The following is a 17,688-nucleotide window of genomic DNA, read 5'->3' as shown; positions in this document are numbered from 1 at the left end:
AGATATTTCTCTTTTCCTGTCTTGGAAAGGAATAGGAGAGAGAGAGAGAGAGAGAGAGAGAGGACCTCCAATGGCCTTCTAAGTGTGGCACACATAACTTGCAGTCTGAGTTTGGGGAGGAAATGCATATGTTTTCTCTACACATACTTACATTTGACAGTTTTGGTATTGTAAAGAAGGGTACCACTGATACTTTGATCTATCTTTCCCAATCACATTTTTAAAGTTGACAGCAAGGAGAAATAACAGTCCAAAGTGTTTTCCATTTTTGAATCTTGGGCAATAAATTGTACACCAAGTAGAATTTCATAATAACATGAGGTTATTGCAAAACATTACAATGAAGTGCTGAGCTTGTCAAATCCCTAGTCTGATCCAACCTGCCATTGTATTGTACTCTATAGGAGTGAGTTTAGCAAGAGAAAGGGATGGATTCTGCATGCTGGCAGTGATGTGGAGAGAGCCTTGGGGGAAAGGGTTGCTCCCTTCACCCACTGCTGCTTGTTCCTGAAGTAGCACAAAAATCTTGGAAGATTTCACAATATAGAAACAAGAGCCAAAGTACTCTTTTAATTACTCTTTGGCTCTTCTTTGTGACTAAGTGGGGGTCTTTAGAAAAACCCCTTCAGACATACATTTTACCCATAATCCCAGAGCAGGTTATGTGCTTTGCCAGTCTGCTGCTAAGTGCTGCTGCCTTTTGTATGTCATGACCTCCCCTCAACCCTTCATGCTCCTGTCATGTCTCCCTCCCCCCCCCCACTGCTTGTGCCCCATTGTGTGACCTCAAACTGCTAGCCTTTTGGCTTTCCTAGTTCCTTCTCATTCCTGCTAACCTGCTGTTCCTTTGCAAACTGGTGTCTTGCAGTCCTCCTCTTTGCTAGCTGCTCGACAGAGCATCTCCGATGTCCCAACTGCAGCGGATCTTGTCAGTGCAATAGAAAAACTGGTCAAAAGCAAGCTGGTAAGTGTGAAGACCTAGGATCCCATGAAGAGAAACGTCCTAGTTGAGCAACACCGTAACTCGGCTGCTGGTCATATTGCTGACTATCCTCACCACTGAGTAGCTAATTGCAGTTCCATGTTGGTTCTATCGTCAACTAGTTGCTAGAGTTAAAGTGCAGTAAAACCATTTTTATTTTTTATTTTTTGCAAATGACTTGGTTCATTGACATATTCCTGATAACATCAGCGGGCTATAGTATAGTCCCTAACATCTATTACTTACCTGGTAAATTTCTAGGGGTGTGATTGCAGAACAAGTATTTTTCCTTTTAAAATGTTTTATTTCTTTTACAATATTCAGTCAAGTGCTATGCTGTGTCAAATCTGTCATTTTTCTGTTTGTTTTTTAAAAAACACTAGGCGTATTAGAAGGTTGTTATTTAAAAAAAAATGAACCACTTTTGGAAAACTTGGTTCAAGGGCTGTTCAGTATATGGTTCATGAAGCTATATTTTCAATTTAATGTCCCGCCTTAGTTATAGACACTCCAGGTAGCTTACAGTAATGACTACAGTAACAAATAATCCTAGGCAGCTTAATTCAGTTGGGCAAACTAAAGCTGCTAGTTTATCTACCTTTGCTTAGGAGCATGTGCTGTACAACTCAGTGGGACATCTCAAAGGAACATGCATAAAATTGAGTTGTATTACTTAAATAAAGAAACAACTTCTTGGGTCAGACTTGCTTGTTGCAATATTACATCACCTTTATCATAGCTAAGCTTCATTTTAAGATGGAGGTTGGCGTTTCTTTTTAAAATCTATCTATATTAGTAAGGTCAGCCATCTCTTAGTCCTGGTTACAACTTGACTATGTTAAGCCATGGTTTAATTGGCTTGAGAACAGCACTTATGCCTTTGAGAATTCTTCTTGCCTCTCTCCTTACCACCTACCTTTCCATATGTGATTTCAATGCTGATATTCTGACTTAGTAAATCACAGAATCCCATGACAGCTGATCTAGAAAACCAGTTTAAGCACTGCTTACAAGTAAGAATCTAATACAGGAAATGGAAAGCTCATTTTGCAAATAGCTACATAAATTGCCATTCAGACAATACACTTTGTACTTTTTTAGAATCCAAGGTGCTGCGCTTCTGTGTCATGAAATTTAAAAAATAAGAATTCAATCTCAGATGGGATAATGGTATTTCTGTTAAATGAAACAAGTATTGTCTTGAGTGTTTTGTATACTGAAATAAATTAAATATTTAAATGGCTCATTTTAGCCAGCTACTTCTAGTGTGATGTTAGGTATTGCAAATCAGCAGCCCTCTTCCACTGTTGGTATCCCTCAGTTTCTACCTTTCCTATTTTCCCCATTAAAACAAAAAGGAGAGATTTGGTTTTCTGTACAAATGTGGAATAAGAACAAAATAGCTGCACGACCCCACAATCACCTATTTGCTACCTTTTACTGCGAATTAGGTATCATTTGGTTTGGGACTAACCAAATCCATGGTGCCTGACTAGCCTAAAAGTGTGCCGCAGAGCAGATCTGCAGATGGGATGTACAAAACTCTTAGGGGAAAAGTGGGGACCAGCTTCAGGAAACACCTAGCACAGATATACTGTAACCTTTTAACATTTATCCTATTCAGGAGGTCTTCAGAATATTTAGGAAAACTTTGGAATGAATGAAATGTTCTTAGCTTGTAAACTGCTGTACTGAATCAAGCCAGTTCTATTCTGCTGTCTTCCCCCAATCACCCTAAACAAAATAAATGTCACCTTGGGGTACATTTTGAGAAAATTGAAGAGTCCCATCCCCCCGCTTACTAATTATTGCAAATACAGATCCCCCGAGGAAGTAGCTATAGGAATAGCTATATATCGTAGTCAATCTGTTAAGATTTTCTGTTGAATCCTTTGGCTTTTTTCTTATTTTTAAGACATTAGAAGGAGGCTCCTACCGGGGAAGCTTAAAGGATTCCACTGGATGCTTGAACGAAAATGTGACGCCTTCAACTCCTCCTTCAAGAAATCTTGAAGAAGAACAAAAAGCCAAAGCTATGAGAGGCAGGATGTAAGTAAACTTTGGTTATTTTTTTCAAGTAGGTATCTAAAAATTGTGTTTTTAATGTAGAAGAATGCCCCTTATACATGACCTCAGAACTGGTGGTAAAGCCTATAGTGATGAAGCTCTGGGCATTAGCCAGTAGGCTCCTTCAACAATTGACTTTGCTCTGATTCAGAAGAAGTTATGCTGAAACCACAGAACCAATCAAAGCTCTCCCAGGAACAGTTTTATAAACTATGGTGATGGCATTCTTAAAACTAATTCCTCTGTTCTTAATATGTTATAGAGGTTAACTTGCAGCTTACACTTGTAAACTGACATGATTGCAGCTTTGTGCAGTTGAGGGGGAAATAAATAAATGGAGAGGGTAGGAAATCCACCATTCTCCGCTCCCCATTTATTTAGTCCCCCACCCGTCACTGCCACCACTGCACACAACTGTGATTGCAGGCTTGCCAGGCTTTGGGAAGAAGGCTCAAGGGTTCTGGCAGTGTCCTAGAGCCTTTGTGTGACTTTCCTAGAACCCAGTAAGCAGCCCTCCACTTTGAAGAGTCTCCTGGCTTTATGCATTTTGCATTTATGCTTGAACCTCTAGAACAGGCTTCCTCAAATTCTGCCCTCCAGATGTTTTTAGCCTACAACTCTCATGATCCCTAGCTAGCAGGGCCAGTGGTCAGGGATGATGGGAATTGTAGTCTCAAAACATCTGGAGGGCTGAGTTTGAGGAAGCCTGCTCTAGAACCAAACCCTCTTGTAAGATGTGAGTTAACTGTATATGTCTTCACCCACTATTTCCAATATAGCAACCAGTGACATTAATGTATGTAATGAGAGTTGAAAGAGGTTGGTTGCTTTGGTGGCTTTGAATCCTCTTGTACCACCATATAATTTTCTTTTTTTTACAATGCATGCCTTTGGTGTGGGAATTGCCTGTTTATAATCAACCTGAGCTGCCCTGATATTGCCCAACTCAGATGAGAGTCTGCTTAGTGAAAAGTCAACTACTACTACTACTACTTAGTCTACTAGTGAAAATAGTTGCTGACCATGTATACCTGACATATATTTAACCTGGCTGCTACAATATGCTTCTCTTTTGAATTTTAGGTTTGTTTTAAATGAACTTGTACAGACAGAGAAAGACTATGTCAAAGACTTAGGAATTGTGGTGGAGGTGAGTAAAATAATCTAGACTGGGTATATATTCTTACTGTGGCTTCTCAAATTGAGTAATATTCTAACACTATAATCTTCATGAACCAAAACCAGATAATTTTATCTGTCATCTGAGGGCACGGAAGAAATGTTTTAATGCTGTCTTTTTGCACTTCTTTAAGGTTTAATTGCTCCCTTCCATGGATATAGAATAAGTCTCATTTGAATATTATGTGCATCTCTAAAATATAACAAGATCTGGAATTTGAAATTTGCTTTTTTAAATTTATTTTTTAAATTTCCTTAAAGGGATTCATGAAAAGGATAGAAGAAAAAGGTGTTCCTGAAGACATGAAAGGGAAAGACAAGATAGTGTTCGGTAACATTCACCAGATCTATGACTGGCACAAAGAGTAAGTCTGCAGTCAGCTTTTAACTGACTATTGCCAAAATGCATAGACTTCTCATATACATAGACATTTTACTTGGCCTGAACTACTATACTACACCCCCTCACCCTCTGGGAGAAGTTCATTGTGAGTTAATGTTCTCTAGCTAGTAGCAGCAATCAACATTTCATTCAGTGCCACAAGGTATGTGATTCTGAGCATTTGTTATACCCCAAGAGGTCTCTTGCAAGCTTCAAGCAAAAACTCTAGTGTCTAGTGCCATAGATGTTAGTTGACTGAATATTATGACTTACAGGACACAGCACTGTTCTGGCCTCTTACTCTAGTATTGCCTCTTTTACTCAGTAATTGCTGAAATTATTTTTCTATGCCTCTCATTATTTGTTAGTTGCACCCATGGTGAGGCTCTGTAAAATCCTTCATTTAAAATCAAATGAACATATGTTATTGGAGAATCTCGGGGTTGCAAATTGGTTGCAAAGATGAACTTTCGATTTATTATATGTGCAGAAAGGAAATAGTTCAAAAATGCAGGTGGTGGCAGGGATAAATTCCATGGAACAGAGATGTCTGATAATTGACTCCTGTTTTCACAACCTTTTTCACAACCTATCCCTATTTCTTTGCAACAAGGAGACTGGACTGGGGCTATCTTCATTAACAGATGAACATCAAGGTTCTCAGTATTTGGAGGAGGATATTGCATGCCAAGAATGGGCTTTTTATATTCACTTGTTCCTTGTGTGCAGTTAAATTCTCTTAACCATTAGCAGGATGGTGCAGGCTAAGCTGCTCAGAAGTAACTGATCTTATATGAGGGTAGTTTTATCTGGGATGCAAGACAAAATCAGATAAAACTATATAGTATGGTGGTGAAGAGTACTGAGGGAGACTTTGTGAATAGCTGTGTATTTCTTATTGCAGTTTTTTTCTCGCTGAACTGGAAAAGTGCCTTCAAGAGCATGACCGTTTAGCACAGCTCTTCATCAAACATGTGAGTTACATGCTAGTCCTTTTAAAAAACGGAAATAGCTTCTAAATGTGTCCCTGTTGTACTGATTGGATATTTTAATTACACACACACACACCAAATGAGGAGAGGAATAATACCTGGATTTCCCTCAAGCCATAAAATGGGATGTGTGCGTGGAGTATTTATTTTGCTTTTCCAGAATGAAAGTAATTTTCCTTCAATATCCACAAAATTGTCTTAACTAAAGCCATAATTGTAATAACATTGTGTTTTACTTAATTGCTTCTGTTAAAACTTGGAAATGTACCCACCACCCCATATGCTGCTTCAAATACTGTTTAGCTGCTTACTTCCTGGCTGCAACCTTTGTATATTTGTACAGGATGTGTGTCTTCAAGAACAGAGCTAAACTAACACAGATGTATACCTCAGCAATTTCTAATAATACATTGCTTATTCAACAGTCTACGTTTCTTACACTTCAACTAGGATTATAGAACAAGTGCCTCCTTAGTAATAGCTTGATGGGCTTGGACCTGGATTAATATCCTATATCAATCATATACTTGCTGGCTGGCTTTGAGCATGTCCTCATCTTTTGGCTTGAGGAAATAATAATAGTGTAGGGCCATTTGACGCAGGAGCCCATGAACTATCTCTTTGTATATTGAAGATTCTAGTTGACAGTACCACCTATTTGCTTTTGTACAGCCAGTGATCCAAGGAGCTCTGTTCCTGTCCTCTCAGCAGCAGCACTACGGCAGTGCCTAGCTGCTTCAGAAAGCTAACCAGAGAGATATGGAAGTTGCAGCAAAATGAAAGCAGCAGTGGCATGTGTGGCATATCTCCTGACAAGCAATCATGCAGTCTTACCCTTCTTGAACAAGATGAATTGCCTGAATCTGATGTCCGCATGGGGCAACCCACTCACACATTGTCTTTGGGAGGAAGGAGGGTGCTTGTGCTTCGGGTTTAGGAACTGGACTTTAGTTTTATCTTGCTTTCCTCATTCTTTTCCCGAAAGTTGGTGTCGGTACACAAACCTTTGATCAGGTGATAGTAGACAGTAAAATTAAAACAAGGAAAATAAATACTCCCTAAGAACGTCTGGGCTGTGGCTGACAAGAATAATTAAATTTGCTTTCTGTCACTGTCCATGCAGTGGTAAAAGCTTTAGTCTGGGCTTTGACTAAGAAAACTATGCAAATTTTGCTTTTACAGGAGAGGCGATTACACATGTATGTGGTGTACTGTCAAAACAAACCAAAATCTGAATATATAGTAGCGGAATGTGGTGCATATTTTGAGGTAAGGTTTGGCCTTCATTCCTTATTCATGTTGCAGCTTAAAATACACCTGACAGGATCTCTTCTCCCCTCTCATATTTGCACACACATTCCTACAGCTGTGTCAGCAAGCTTATCCCATTTGGATTAGTGGCTTTCCCCCTTTCTATCTTTGCTTTCCAAGTAAATTCTGTCTTATATTTAGCAGTGTGTTCTTTCTCATGTGCCCCACCTGATTCCCTGCACATTTCTTGCTGGTAGGACCAGGCAGTTTGTGGGGGGCTGTCTTATTTACCTGTGGTATCAAATTTTTTGTTTGGTAAAGCATATTTTTGTAATTAGTAAGGGGTACAGCAAGCTGTACACCTGCCACTTAGAGTCAAAGTTAGCTCTGAAAGAAAACAGGTGGGATAGATACAGATGAAAAGTTACGCCATAATTAAATTAGTTCATCCTTAAAGTGCAAAAATACTCTTTATTAGAAAGTTTTGTCATTTACCTCATTGTTTTAACAGTTGCATGGATGATTGGCACATATTGTAGCAGGTGTGAGGAACTGAGGGTGGGTGGATGTGCTTGCACACACACATACCAATATGGAGAATGAAACCAGAAGTTAAAGGAAGAAAACAACCCCTCCATACTTTATGGTTCCTAAACCTTTTTATGAAAGGATTCCATTTATGTCTGTCTCAAGGTCTAGAAACTGCCTCAAATATTAAATTTAAAAATTCTAACATTTCTGCTTAAAATCCTTTTTTTTTTAAAGCAACATTTCTGCCATGTAAGCTGTTAACAACTATTCGAGTTTCATTCCCTTTGGTTTGGGGGTTGTTTCATTCCATTTAATTGACAGATAGTGCCAGTATTCTTTCCAGAAAATTTTTGTACCCGTTTCTGAAGACGTTTCATGCTTGATACGTTCACTTTAACCTCCTTTTCTACCCACCCACCCACTCAACAAGAACAGTAAAGGAAAATTATATTCATCTGTACAATACTAATCTTAATTGTTACTGGCCTATTGTAGTAACATTTGGACTAGTCTAACTGTTCAGTTTGGAAAGATGGGCTAGTCAAAATTTCATAGATGACTATAATTTCAGGGAATTGACAGAAGGCACAAAATTTTGCTAAAACTAAGTAAGGCATAGTCTGGTCAGTGCTTGGATGGGGACCCCTAGAGTTTCCTTGGAAGAAAGACAAGATATAAATAAGTATATTTTTTTTGTTGATATTGCCTACTTTTTATTTTCTAGGAGGTGCAACAAGAAATAAACCAGCGGCTAACTCTCAGTGACTTCTTAATAAAGCCCATTCAAAGAATAACCAAGTACCAGCTGCTACTCAAGGTGAAACATACCAGTGAAGTGTTGTGTCTAGGAAAAAGGTTATCCAAATACCTGTATACTGATAATGGCTAAAAAAAACCCAACCCAGTTGCTATAGCAGGCTAAACCACAATGCTCCCTGGAGGTGTGCAAGGGCATCTGTATGTATACTGGAGCTTTACTTGTTTGTTTTCCCCCATACTGCAACAAAGCTATTGCAGTACAGGGTGCATGCACTGTGAAGGCAGGGTTGAGTGGATGGGGTGTTTTCCAGGTGCCCTATAGAGACCATTCAAATTTGAAAGGTACGCTTACATGTTCAGCATTCAAAAAGCCTTCAGATTCAATCACGCATAACAAAATTAGTGTAGATCACAATAAAATTTGTAAATGCATACATTTTGTTTCAGTCTTGTGTTCTGTTTGCTCATCAGTTAGGACCTTTATGTCTATAAATGGGTGGCACTTTTAAACTGCAGCATAGACTCACCTAAAGTTAGTGGTCTCATGTGTCTTTATTCCTTAACATCTCAGGAGGGTTTAGGACGTTGCCACGCAAAATCATTTCAACAAGTAAGCAAGTATGCCTTCAAAGGGGAAAATGTCAATATGTATTCTTGTTAATTATTTTTAAGAGGATTTTTTCCCTTCCTGTAGGATTTTCTAAAATACAGTGAAAAAGCTGGGCTGGAATGTTCAGAGACAGAGGTATGGACTTTCATCTGCTTTCTTTTCTCTTTTGTATTGTTTTTATTGAATGATTATAATGTGTTCATGTTGCGAGCTGGCTTGGGTGTTTTGTATATTAACAGAAAGTCAAGATACCAAAAAAGTATATAAGAGGGATTTTCATATGGTGAAACCAGTAAGAAGAAGAAAAATGTTTTTTTTATTGTTTACTCCCCACCCCACCCCCACTGCCTTTAAATACTTGCTTTTATGCTGTATTCATTTTCAGTAATGTTTAATGTAAAATGTCAACTCGGGCTAAAATTAGTGAATGAAAACCTAGCCTTATGAGCAGCAAATTGAATATCCCTACTTTAGACTTTCCTTGCCCTCTTTGGTCATCAATGATAGTTGCAATTGACACAAGGTGACATTTGATATGATGCATTAATTAAAAACACAAAGTTACAAATTCGGAAGACACAAGTTCGGATACCAGCCTAGAACTTGCAAAGGGTCTTTCAGTAGACCAAGATGTTGCTTGGTCTCACTTCCATCAGTCCCAGGCAGCATCGCCCCCTCCAGGAGTTGTGATCCAACAGCTGGAGGGGACCGTGTTGGCTTCCAAACAGTATTTGTTCAGATTGAAGTCCCTTTCAAGCATTCTCCACATGCTCATCTTTGTGTTGAATGGAGCTTTACCTGCTGCCCCTTCCTGCCATCAGTTCATGGGCGGGGGGGGGGGGGGAGCTTTCCTTCATGCATAGGCTCACTCTGTCCCATACTGCTGTGGTTGCTGATAACTGGATCAGTGAGCACATTTTGAATTCTGAGAGAGTGCACTATGGGGGCATGGCATTACACAAAATTTGACAATACAGTCAGATGGAGCTTTCCCCTCATTCACAGGTCTTGAACAGGAGTTCAAAATCCTTTTCCTATGTCCAAAACCAACCCTTCTGTAGCCCCACTTAAAGGCAGGCTGTGGAGCTATGGCTTCATCAGGACTTGCATTTGGTAAAGTTAATGGGGCTTGCTGATAGTTAATGGCCTCTAGATGGTTTGAGGCAAAGGCAGCTTCATATGACTGGCTTGCAAAGTAGTAAGGGATTCAATTCCTGCCCCACCTGTGGTTGGCTTCACTGAAACACTTTCATACCACAGCCAAAACAAGGAAGGCTCTTCTTGTTCTGGTCACTTTGGGCATTTCCTGTGTACAGCAGGCATCTACATGGGTGGGGATTGTGGTCAGTCCTTGGTGGCAATAATTGTGCCTGCTAGAATTATTTTGTAGGTGGATTTTTGGGTCACACTGTAAGTGTGATGGGAAGCCATATTTGAAGTTCCACTGTCCAGCTACTTTAGTAATTGGTTATGTTGTTGTTAAGTCGTTTAGTCATGTCCAACTCTTCGTGACCCCATGGACCAGAGCACACCAAGCAAAATAAGCATTGAACCCCTTGCTTGAGCGTTCTTGAGCTATTTGCTCCACTGACATTTTTCTACAGGATACCCACTTTCAGACTCTGGTCTGTGTTCCATGGATGGAAGGGTCAATATGTGGTTTGCCCTACCTTGAGTAGGGTAGCACACTAGATGCCCTTTCATTCCATCCAGTTCTGATTATGTGTTGCCTCTCTCTAATAGAAAGCTGTGGAGCTGATGTGCCTTGTTCCTAAACGCTGCAATGACATGATGAACCTGGGTCGTCTTCAGGGCTTTGAGGTAGAAGTCAGTATTTTTGAATGTGGATGTAATAGTACAATTGTTGGCACTAATAGCTGTGTCTCATTGGAATGGCCCACCTGCGTTTTAGAAGGGGGGGGGGGAGGAGAGATTGTGTGAACTTTCTTCCATAAAATGGTGGGTATGATATGCTTAAACTTTCTGCTTTGAGTCTTACCCAGGAAAGAAGTTTCGTTTGTACACTTGTGGGCAGGAGTGCACATGTGCATACACACACACAGCTGAACAGAGACTGTTTAATCATTTCCTTTGGCACCTGTAATCACATAGCAAGCAGTTTCTGATGCCTGGTGCCTTTTACCTTTGCTGCTGCTGTTGAAGGCATCACTGTGACTCTCAGTCCAGTGAAACCTTGAAGCTTCTATGTAGTATTATGTTGAAGTTGTTGTAGTTTATAGATAATTTCCCTGTTACTCCTGATTCTCCACTGTGGGATTGCTTAATTTATATGTCATTTTGAGTAAAACTTCAGGCATCTGCTTCAGAGTCATCAATGTGGAAATCTTACATATGGCAGAGCATTGGACTGAATCCCTTATAACACATACAATATAGTATGGTGTGGGAGATATGCACATACACCTGTGTGTGTGCATGCCAAATTCCTGTGTTCCTTCGGGGGTTTTTTTGTTGCAGGAAGTTTGCAAAGGTCAGATATATGGGTGGGCATTCATATATTGTACATAATTCAATATTCATGTTAGGGTATAGGGTACATAAACTTGGTAGTGAGTTTTGAGCATAAATGGCTAAACATCATGTGATAATGAATCATTTCACACACGTGAGCAAATCGTAAGGTCTACCCCAGACCATGTGATAACATGCTGGCCATGATTGGGTGCATTTCCTCTTTCTATGCCATCTGTGTTTAACTTAACATTTATTTAACTTAGGGCAAGCTGGCAGCCCAAGGGAAGTTGCTACAGCAGGATACGTTCTATGTAACGGAGCAGGATTCTGGAGGTCTCTCTCGGCCAAAAGAACGCAGAGTTTTCCTCTTTGAGCAAATTGTCATCTTTAGTGAACTTCTGAGGAAAGGCTCTCTAACACCTGGGTACCTGTTTAAGCGAAGCATAAAGGTAAGTTGTGGTTGTGCTTCCTTGAATCATTTGGAAACTTCACTGCAGTGCATTTTTCCTTTCTTGGTTTGCTGCACACTAGATAGCAAAGTTGGTGGTGTGAAAAGGTCCTTCTGCTTTAGTGCAGGAGGTTTAAAGAAGATGGTCATTAGGCCGTTTTCCAGTCCTACAGTTCTATCATGTCATTCTCTGGCTTGCAGTCATGGTGTACGATATATATATATATATATATATATATATATATATATATATATATATATATATATTCTGTGATGTGTGTGTGTGCAGACTGAGTGATTAAATAAAACAGCTAGGATAGCATAGGGTTAGGATAATGAGCATCAAAATAACATCACATCTAATTAGAGCTGAACTATCTAAACCAGCATTGGAGAACCTTAGGCCTAGGGACCAAATGCCCCTTGGCCCCTCAGTACTCTCACTTGGCCATACCCCATCCCTGAGCTACACCCTCTCACAGACAGCCTCAGCAGTCTCCTTCACTGCTTTTGCCTGGATGAAATGTGTTGTTGACCTACAAAAACACCTCTTGCTTGCCTTGATGGATGGGTGGGTGTTGTGTGTGTGTGTGTGTGTGTGCTTGCTTGCTTCTGAATTCTACATGGCTCAAATATAGCCTACTGTACAAAGGTAGAAGTTGCATCCGTTGCCCCACCCACTTTCATCTGTGCCCTACTGGCATCCGACCCATAGAAGGTTGCCCATGAAGGAAAGAGACCTTCAGGACTGAAAAATATTCCCAACCCCTGCTCTAAATGTTCAGCAAAAAACTTCAGTCAGCAGATGATAAACCTTCATACACTTGCATGGTATGCCTGGGCAAATAGCATTATACTTTCCTTCTTAGAGGCTCTTCTGTTGATGCTTGTGTTTATTTGACAATATGACAGAAAGCATTTTCTGTTTTGGAGGGCATCTCATGTAGAGCAATTTTCTTCCTCCCACCCATAATTATTAGCATTGCTAACCATTAAAGAAAGCCAGTAACTCAGAGATAATTGAACTATTCATGAAGATGCTTAGCACAGAAGCTGAAGGACAAAGCTGAGAGCCAAGTATTCTCTATAGGATGTTACTTCCAGAGAGTTCCTCCTCTGGAGAAGTGAACCTTCTGTGGTTGCTGCTCTTCATTTGGACAGTGGTGGCAGGGCCATCTTTCAGTTTAGCTGCTATATAGTTTACCTGAAGTTGCTTGCTCCCCCTTGAATGAGCATTGAGCTTTCTCTGTTTGCTTGCAGATGACATACCTAATCCTTGAGGATAATGTGGACAATGATCCCTGCAAATTCGCACTCATGAGTCGGGAAACGTCAGAAAGGCTCATTTTGCAGGCAGCCAATCCTGAAATCCAGCAAGCTTGGGTGGAGGATATCAATCAAGTGCTGGACACACAGAGGGACTTCTTAAATGGTAAGAATTTTTATCTGTCCTTAATTATAGAAAACCCAAATGCTTTCTGACTGTTCTGGGCAAAACCTTATTCCTACCTAGATTGCTGTCATGCACGCTGACCTTCCTTTTAAATGGAGCATGACTGGAGGCAGATAAATTTTGTGCTAAGGATTAAAATCTAGGATGAAAATCTTTTTGTTTTAGGAAGTCTAGCAGTGGAGTTCACGATGGGGTGTGTTGGATTGTACCATTGTCCCCCAGATCACCCCATCCAGATACTTACTGCCACTCTCGAAGAACTCTAAAAATGGTTAGCAAGACAAGTCCTACTTTCTCAGAAGCCATGTTAATTCTTCTTCAGCGGCACTGCATTTGTATACGCTATCATCTTTCACAACGGTGTCCACCAATTTACCTGGAACAGATGTTAGGCTAATTGGCTTGTCATTTCCTGTATCCCACTTTAAAGATTGGCCACTTCACAGTCCTTAGGTATACAAGCCAGTCTTGGGTACAAGCTACATTTCCCCCCCAATGAAGCTAAATCATGTGATATTCAGGACATATTAGAGGAAGTCCTACTTCACACAGTGTCTAGTTTCAACTATGGACTCCTCTTCTACTTAGAGGGAATATAGCAGCCCACAGGTTCCCCATCCATGTTATATTTGCATATAGTAAGAGATGGGCATGCAGAGCTCCTGACTTTGAGACTATTTTCTTCTTGCTCTCAAGCCAGAATTTTGCAGAAGCTGCCTTTGCCTCTCTTCTCTACCAATTTCATCTTAAATAAAATAAAGATTAGTAAACTTTTAGGTCTAGCTGCTATTTAGTATCAACCACCAGAGCAACAAATTATGAAAGCAGGAGGGGCATCACTGAGCAGACACTGCTCACTGTTGCTGTTATCGAGAGGCTAGAAGTGGGGAGTATTACTATGAGTTCCAAGCGAGCCTGATCTGCACCGTTGGGTTTTTACGGTCTTGTTAAGTCAGTACTTGTGAAAGTGCTTCCCTCAGTCTTCCTGAAGAGAAACTTTCAGTGCTTCCAAGCTATGTAGGTGAATGGTTTGTATTTTCCCAGGCTACTTGTTTGAAACAAGCTAAACATGGCATCCCTTGCATTAGGCAAACATGGTGTCACAAATGGGCAGGTCTGTACTAACTCCTAGTGTTCTACTCCAGCACTACAGTCTCCTATAGAGTACCAGCGCAAAGAAAACAGCAGTTCTGCTGTAATGAGACCCCAGACCAGCAGGGTACCTCAGCCCATCACCAGACCCTATTCCTCAGGTCCAGTAGGGTCGGATAAACCTTTGAAGGCTACAATGCGTAACCCATCTCTTCCACCTCTGAAAATATCTACCTCCAATGGCAGCACAGGGCATGAGCAGCACCAGCCTGGGGACAAATATGAACTAATCAAGGTATGTATGTATTTTCACTTTGTGTTGTTGTTTTTTTTACTGCAATGCCATCATTTCAAATTTGGCCTGTTACTGATTCTGGTTAGTGGATGTGAGTACTTGAACCCGTGAGTCAATATATAGATGGTAACTGCTGATCCAAGAAGGAAATGATCTTCAGCTTTCAGACACAAAATCCAGACTTAAGCCTGTTCTGGATGTTAGGAAAGGGCTCAAGAATCTGCATGGTGCAATTTAAAAAAAAAAACAACTGAAAGCAAATTCGACAGAGAGAAACACAAGTGCATCTCTAGCCTTGAAATCACTGCCACATTGGCTGGTGGCTATTAGTTGTAATTGCTTTAAAGAACAACAACAATCTTAAGACAAATTCATGGGGAATGGTCCCCACTGATGGCTGAATGGGAAGTCCATGTTTAGAGGGAGTAGATAACAGCAAGAAAGTGCAATTGCCTTCATTCCTTCCTGCAGACTTCTCAGCAACAACTGGCGTAAGTGAAACATAGGAATCTGTGGTATACCAAGTCAGACTGTTAGTCTGCCTAGCTCAGTATTGTCTACACTGACAAGCAGGGTTTCAGTCCTAACTCTCTCCTAGCCCTACCTGGAGATGAGTTGAACCAGGGAGCTTTTGCACACAAAGTTCTTCTTGCTTCTTATTTTTCTTTACCTTAATTATATTAGCTGCAGTACTTCCATTATGTGACCAGGGTTTCACTTTGCCTTCCAAAACCGATGTAACCTGATGCATTTATTTAACTGATCTTCTTTCTTTGCTCTCCCATCTCCCAAATTAGGAAAATAATCGATTTTCAAAAATGTCCTATGAAATTAGTTGACAACAGTTGTGTCCCAAGCTTATGCGTAGGTTCCCCCCCCCCCCCCGCCAAGCAGGCTATTAAAAAGAGCTACTGCTTATAGTGACAATGAGTATGCATTTGTGAATTTACGCCAACTGATCTGTAGTCCATCAATCGCACAGCATCACATGGAAGGAAACACAGTGCAGTTACCTAGGCAACATACTGCTGTGCACACTGAGATGTCTTGTAAACTCTTAGTACGCTTAAATGTGTTGCCCAGGAGATGCTGATAAAAAACTTAGCATTGCACCCGAGCTATCTTGTCACTGTTGCTTTCTGTGTCTCTTCTTCAGAATGACTTGGGTGGGTGCAATGGGACCTCTTCTATGGTGGTCATCAAAGATTACTATGCACTGAAGGAGAATGAAATCTGTGTCAACCAGGGTGAGGTGGTCCAAGTACTTGCCATTAACCAGCAGAACATGTTCCTTGTGTACCAGCCTGCCAATGACCATTCACCAGCAGCAGAAGGATGGATCCCAGGGAATATATTGGCTCCCCTCACTAAATCAACTACAGATAATAGCGATGGAGGCATAAAGTAAGTGCTGTGTTGGATTCCCTGGGAGCAGTATGTGGATTTTTGAGGAAAAATAAAACCCAAATCTTAGGATTTTCCTGCCTTTTTAAAAAATCTACAGTGCCATTGGAACAAACTTTGCTTGGTAACACAACATGGGGTACCCATGTTGGCATAGTTGGGCTTTTGTTGGAATTTTGTTCTCTCCCCGCTCTGCCCCCATAGTTTGTAAAGAATTGAAATCCATAGACAGTTTAAAGGGCGTGGTTTCCCCCCATCCTTTCCTAAATATGGACCTGATTTGACTGGACTTGTATTTATCTTGTGTTTTAAATTGCTTATAATATATATAAATATAAATATAAATATATATATATAGGTTATAATGATATAGAGCAAAGAAAAACACCACCCACATACATCAGGCCTTGTATTCTCAGGCCACTTCTCAAGGAATAGAGATTCAATGTTGTCAATGGCAATTTCTTGTACAGATTGTAACTTTTTTATTTTGAAAGTTTCTTTTTTTCTGTTCACATATTATTTTGTAAAAATAATTTGGTTTGAGAAATCCCCTTTGGAGTACATTCCTGTAAAAAGTATTTTGCACTATTTAAAGAAACCCATATTTGAAGTCAGGTTGTGCAATATTATGGATAGTCGCAATGTTCATCATTGTACCTGTAATGTAACTAATAATTTTAAATGTACTATTTTAAATATGTAAAATAAATTTTCACCATGAGCATGTTTTGATGAGGTTAAAAAGGACCAGTTTTTGACCCTCTTTAAGTTCTTATTTTTCTTACAATGTTTTGTTGCTTATTTAACAAATGTGTGAATACTATTTCACCTTTTTTGAAATTTGTCAGTTTGAAATGACTAAATAATGCAAGAAAATGTTTTTGATATTAAATACTGAAGGTACAATCCTTTTTGTAAAACCAGTTGATTTTTATTTTTTTTAATCTTCAGTTGTCAAAAATTTATTCAGCATTGGTTATCTTGCACAGATTCCTTGGGGTACAGTTGTTGAAGGGAGCTCTTCAATGGACTTTTAAGTACTGAAGATTAGGTGTGTTGACTCATTAGATTTAACGTATGCTGCAGCAAATGACTAAGGCTCAGTGCAGGCACAATGCTGCCAGTCTTTATATCTTAAGAGAGAGGGAATAGCCTACATGAAGATTTCCACACAAAGAATTTTTTCTTATTAGCCTTAGCCATGATTTATTGTTGCATCTGCATAGATGCTAACCATGTTTAGCTATGAGTCTGATTTCTAACCAGGATTTGAAACAAGACTGCAAATATTTGCTAAGCTACTTCGCATTAACCATGGTTAATGTAGTGCTCAACTATGGCGAAAACCAGCAAGAGAAGAGGTGAATTTGCACCAAAGAGGGGGAGAAAGAATGTGAGCTCACAGCACAACTCCTGCTTTCTTGTCAATGCTTAATATGGTTATGTCCTGCACTGGGCCTAATAATTTATAGTCTTTACAAAGTTATCATAGAATTGTAGAGTTGGAGGGACTAGTAGGGTCATTTAGTCCAATCCCCTGCAGAACAGGAATCTTTTGCCCAATGTGGGGATTGAACCCACAACCCTGAGACCCTGAGTGTCGTGCTCTATCCACTGAGCTATGTCCTGACCATCATTCATCCAGTAAAGATCGCAAGGTGATGTCAAGGCCTGAGGAAATGGGGAGTAACAGAAGTTTTTTAATGGAACTCACATGCTGGTTTTGCCAGGCGTTTGTGTGATTGGCCTTGCTCAGGGTACCTCC

The 17,688-nt window shown here is 40.1% G+C and overlaps 1 protein-coding gene across 26 annotated transcripts in view; it reads left to right on the top strand.

Annotated features, from left to right (window-relative positions):
• KALRN (kalirin RhoGEF kinase) overlaps positions 1-17,688 on the top strand; it is a 492,139-nt gene that overhangs the window by 448,990 nt on the left and 25,461 nt on the right. For 15 of the 26 annotated variants that reach the window (XM_083404304.1, XM_083404303.1, XM_083404294.1 and 12 more), the window contains 13 exons: positions 869-964; positions 2,898-3,031; positions 4,133-4,199; positions 4,490-4,593; positions 5,515-5,584; positions 6,785-6,871; positions 8,109-8,201; positions 8,838-8,888; positions 10,497-10,574; positions 11,492-11,677; positions 12,937-13,108; positions 14,275-14,516; positions 15,673-15,920. In XM_083404304.1, coding sequence (XP_083260430.1) covers positions 869-964; positions 2,898-3,031; positions 4,133-4,199; positions 4,490-4,593; positions 5,515-5,584; positions 6,785-6,871; positions 8,109-8,201; positions 8,838-8,888; positions 10,497-10,574; positions 11,492-11,677; positions 12,937-13,108; positions 14,275-14,516; positions 15,673-15,920 — 1,628 coding nt within the window. Of the gene's footprint in view, positions 1-868; positions 965-1,947; positions 1,996-2,897; positions 3,032-4,132; positions 4,200-4,489; positions 4,594-5,514; positions 5,585-6,784; positions 6,872-8,108; positions 8,202-8,837; positions 8,889-10,496; positions 10,575-11,491; positions 11,678-12,936; positions 13,109-14,274; positions 14,517-15,672; positions 16,830-17,688 lie in introns of those variants that run through there. The other 11 variants (XM_083404306.1, XM_083404305.1, XM_083404286.1 and 8 more) reach the window with 4 other exon arrangements.

The sequence above is a fragment of the Podarcis tiliguerta genome (genome assembly GCF_965153285.1).
Source record: "Podarcis tiliguerta genome assembly, chromosome: 1".
In the NCBI taxonomy this organism is placed as follows: Eukaryota; Metazoa; Chordata; class Lepidosauria; order Squamata; family Lacertidae; genus Podarcis; species Podarcis tiliguerta.
This window is presented reverse-complemented; position numbering and strand designations above follow the sequence as displayed.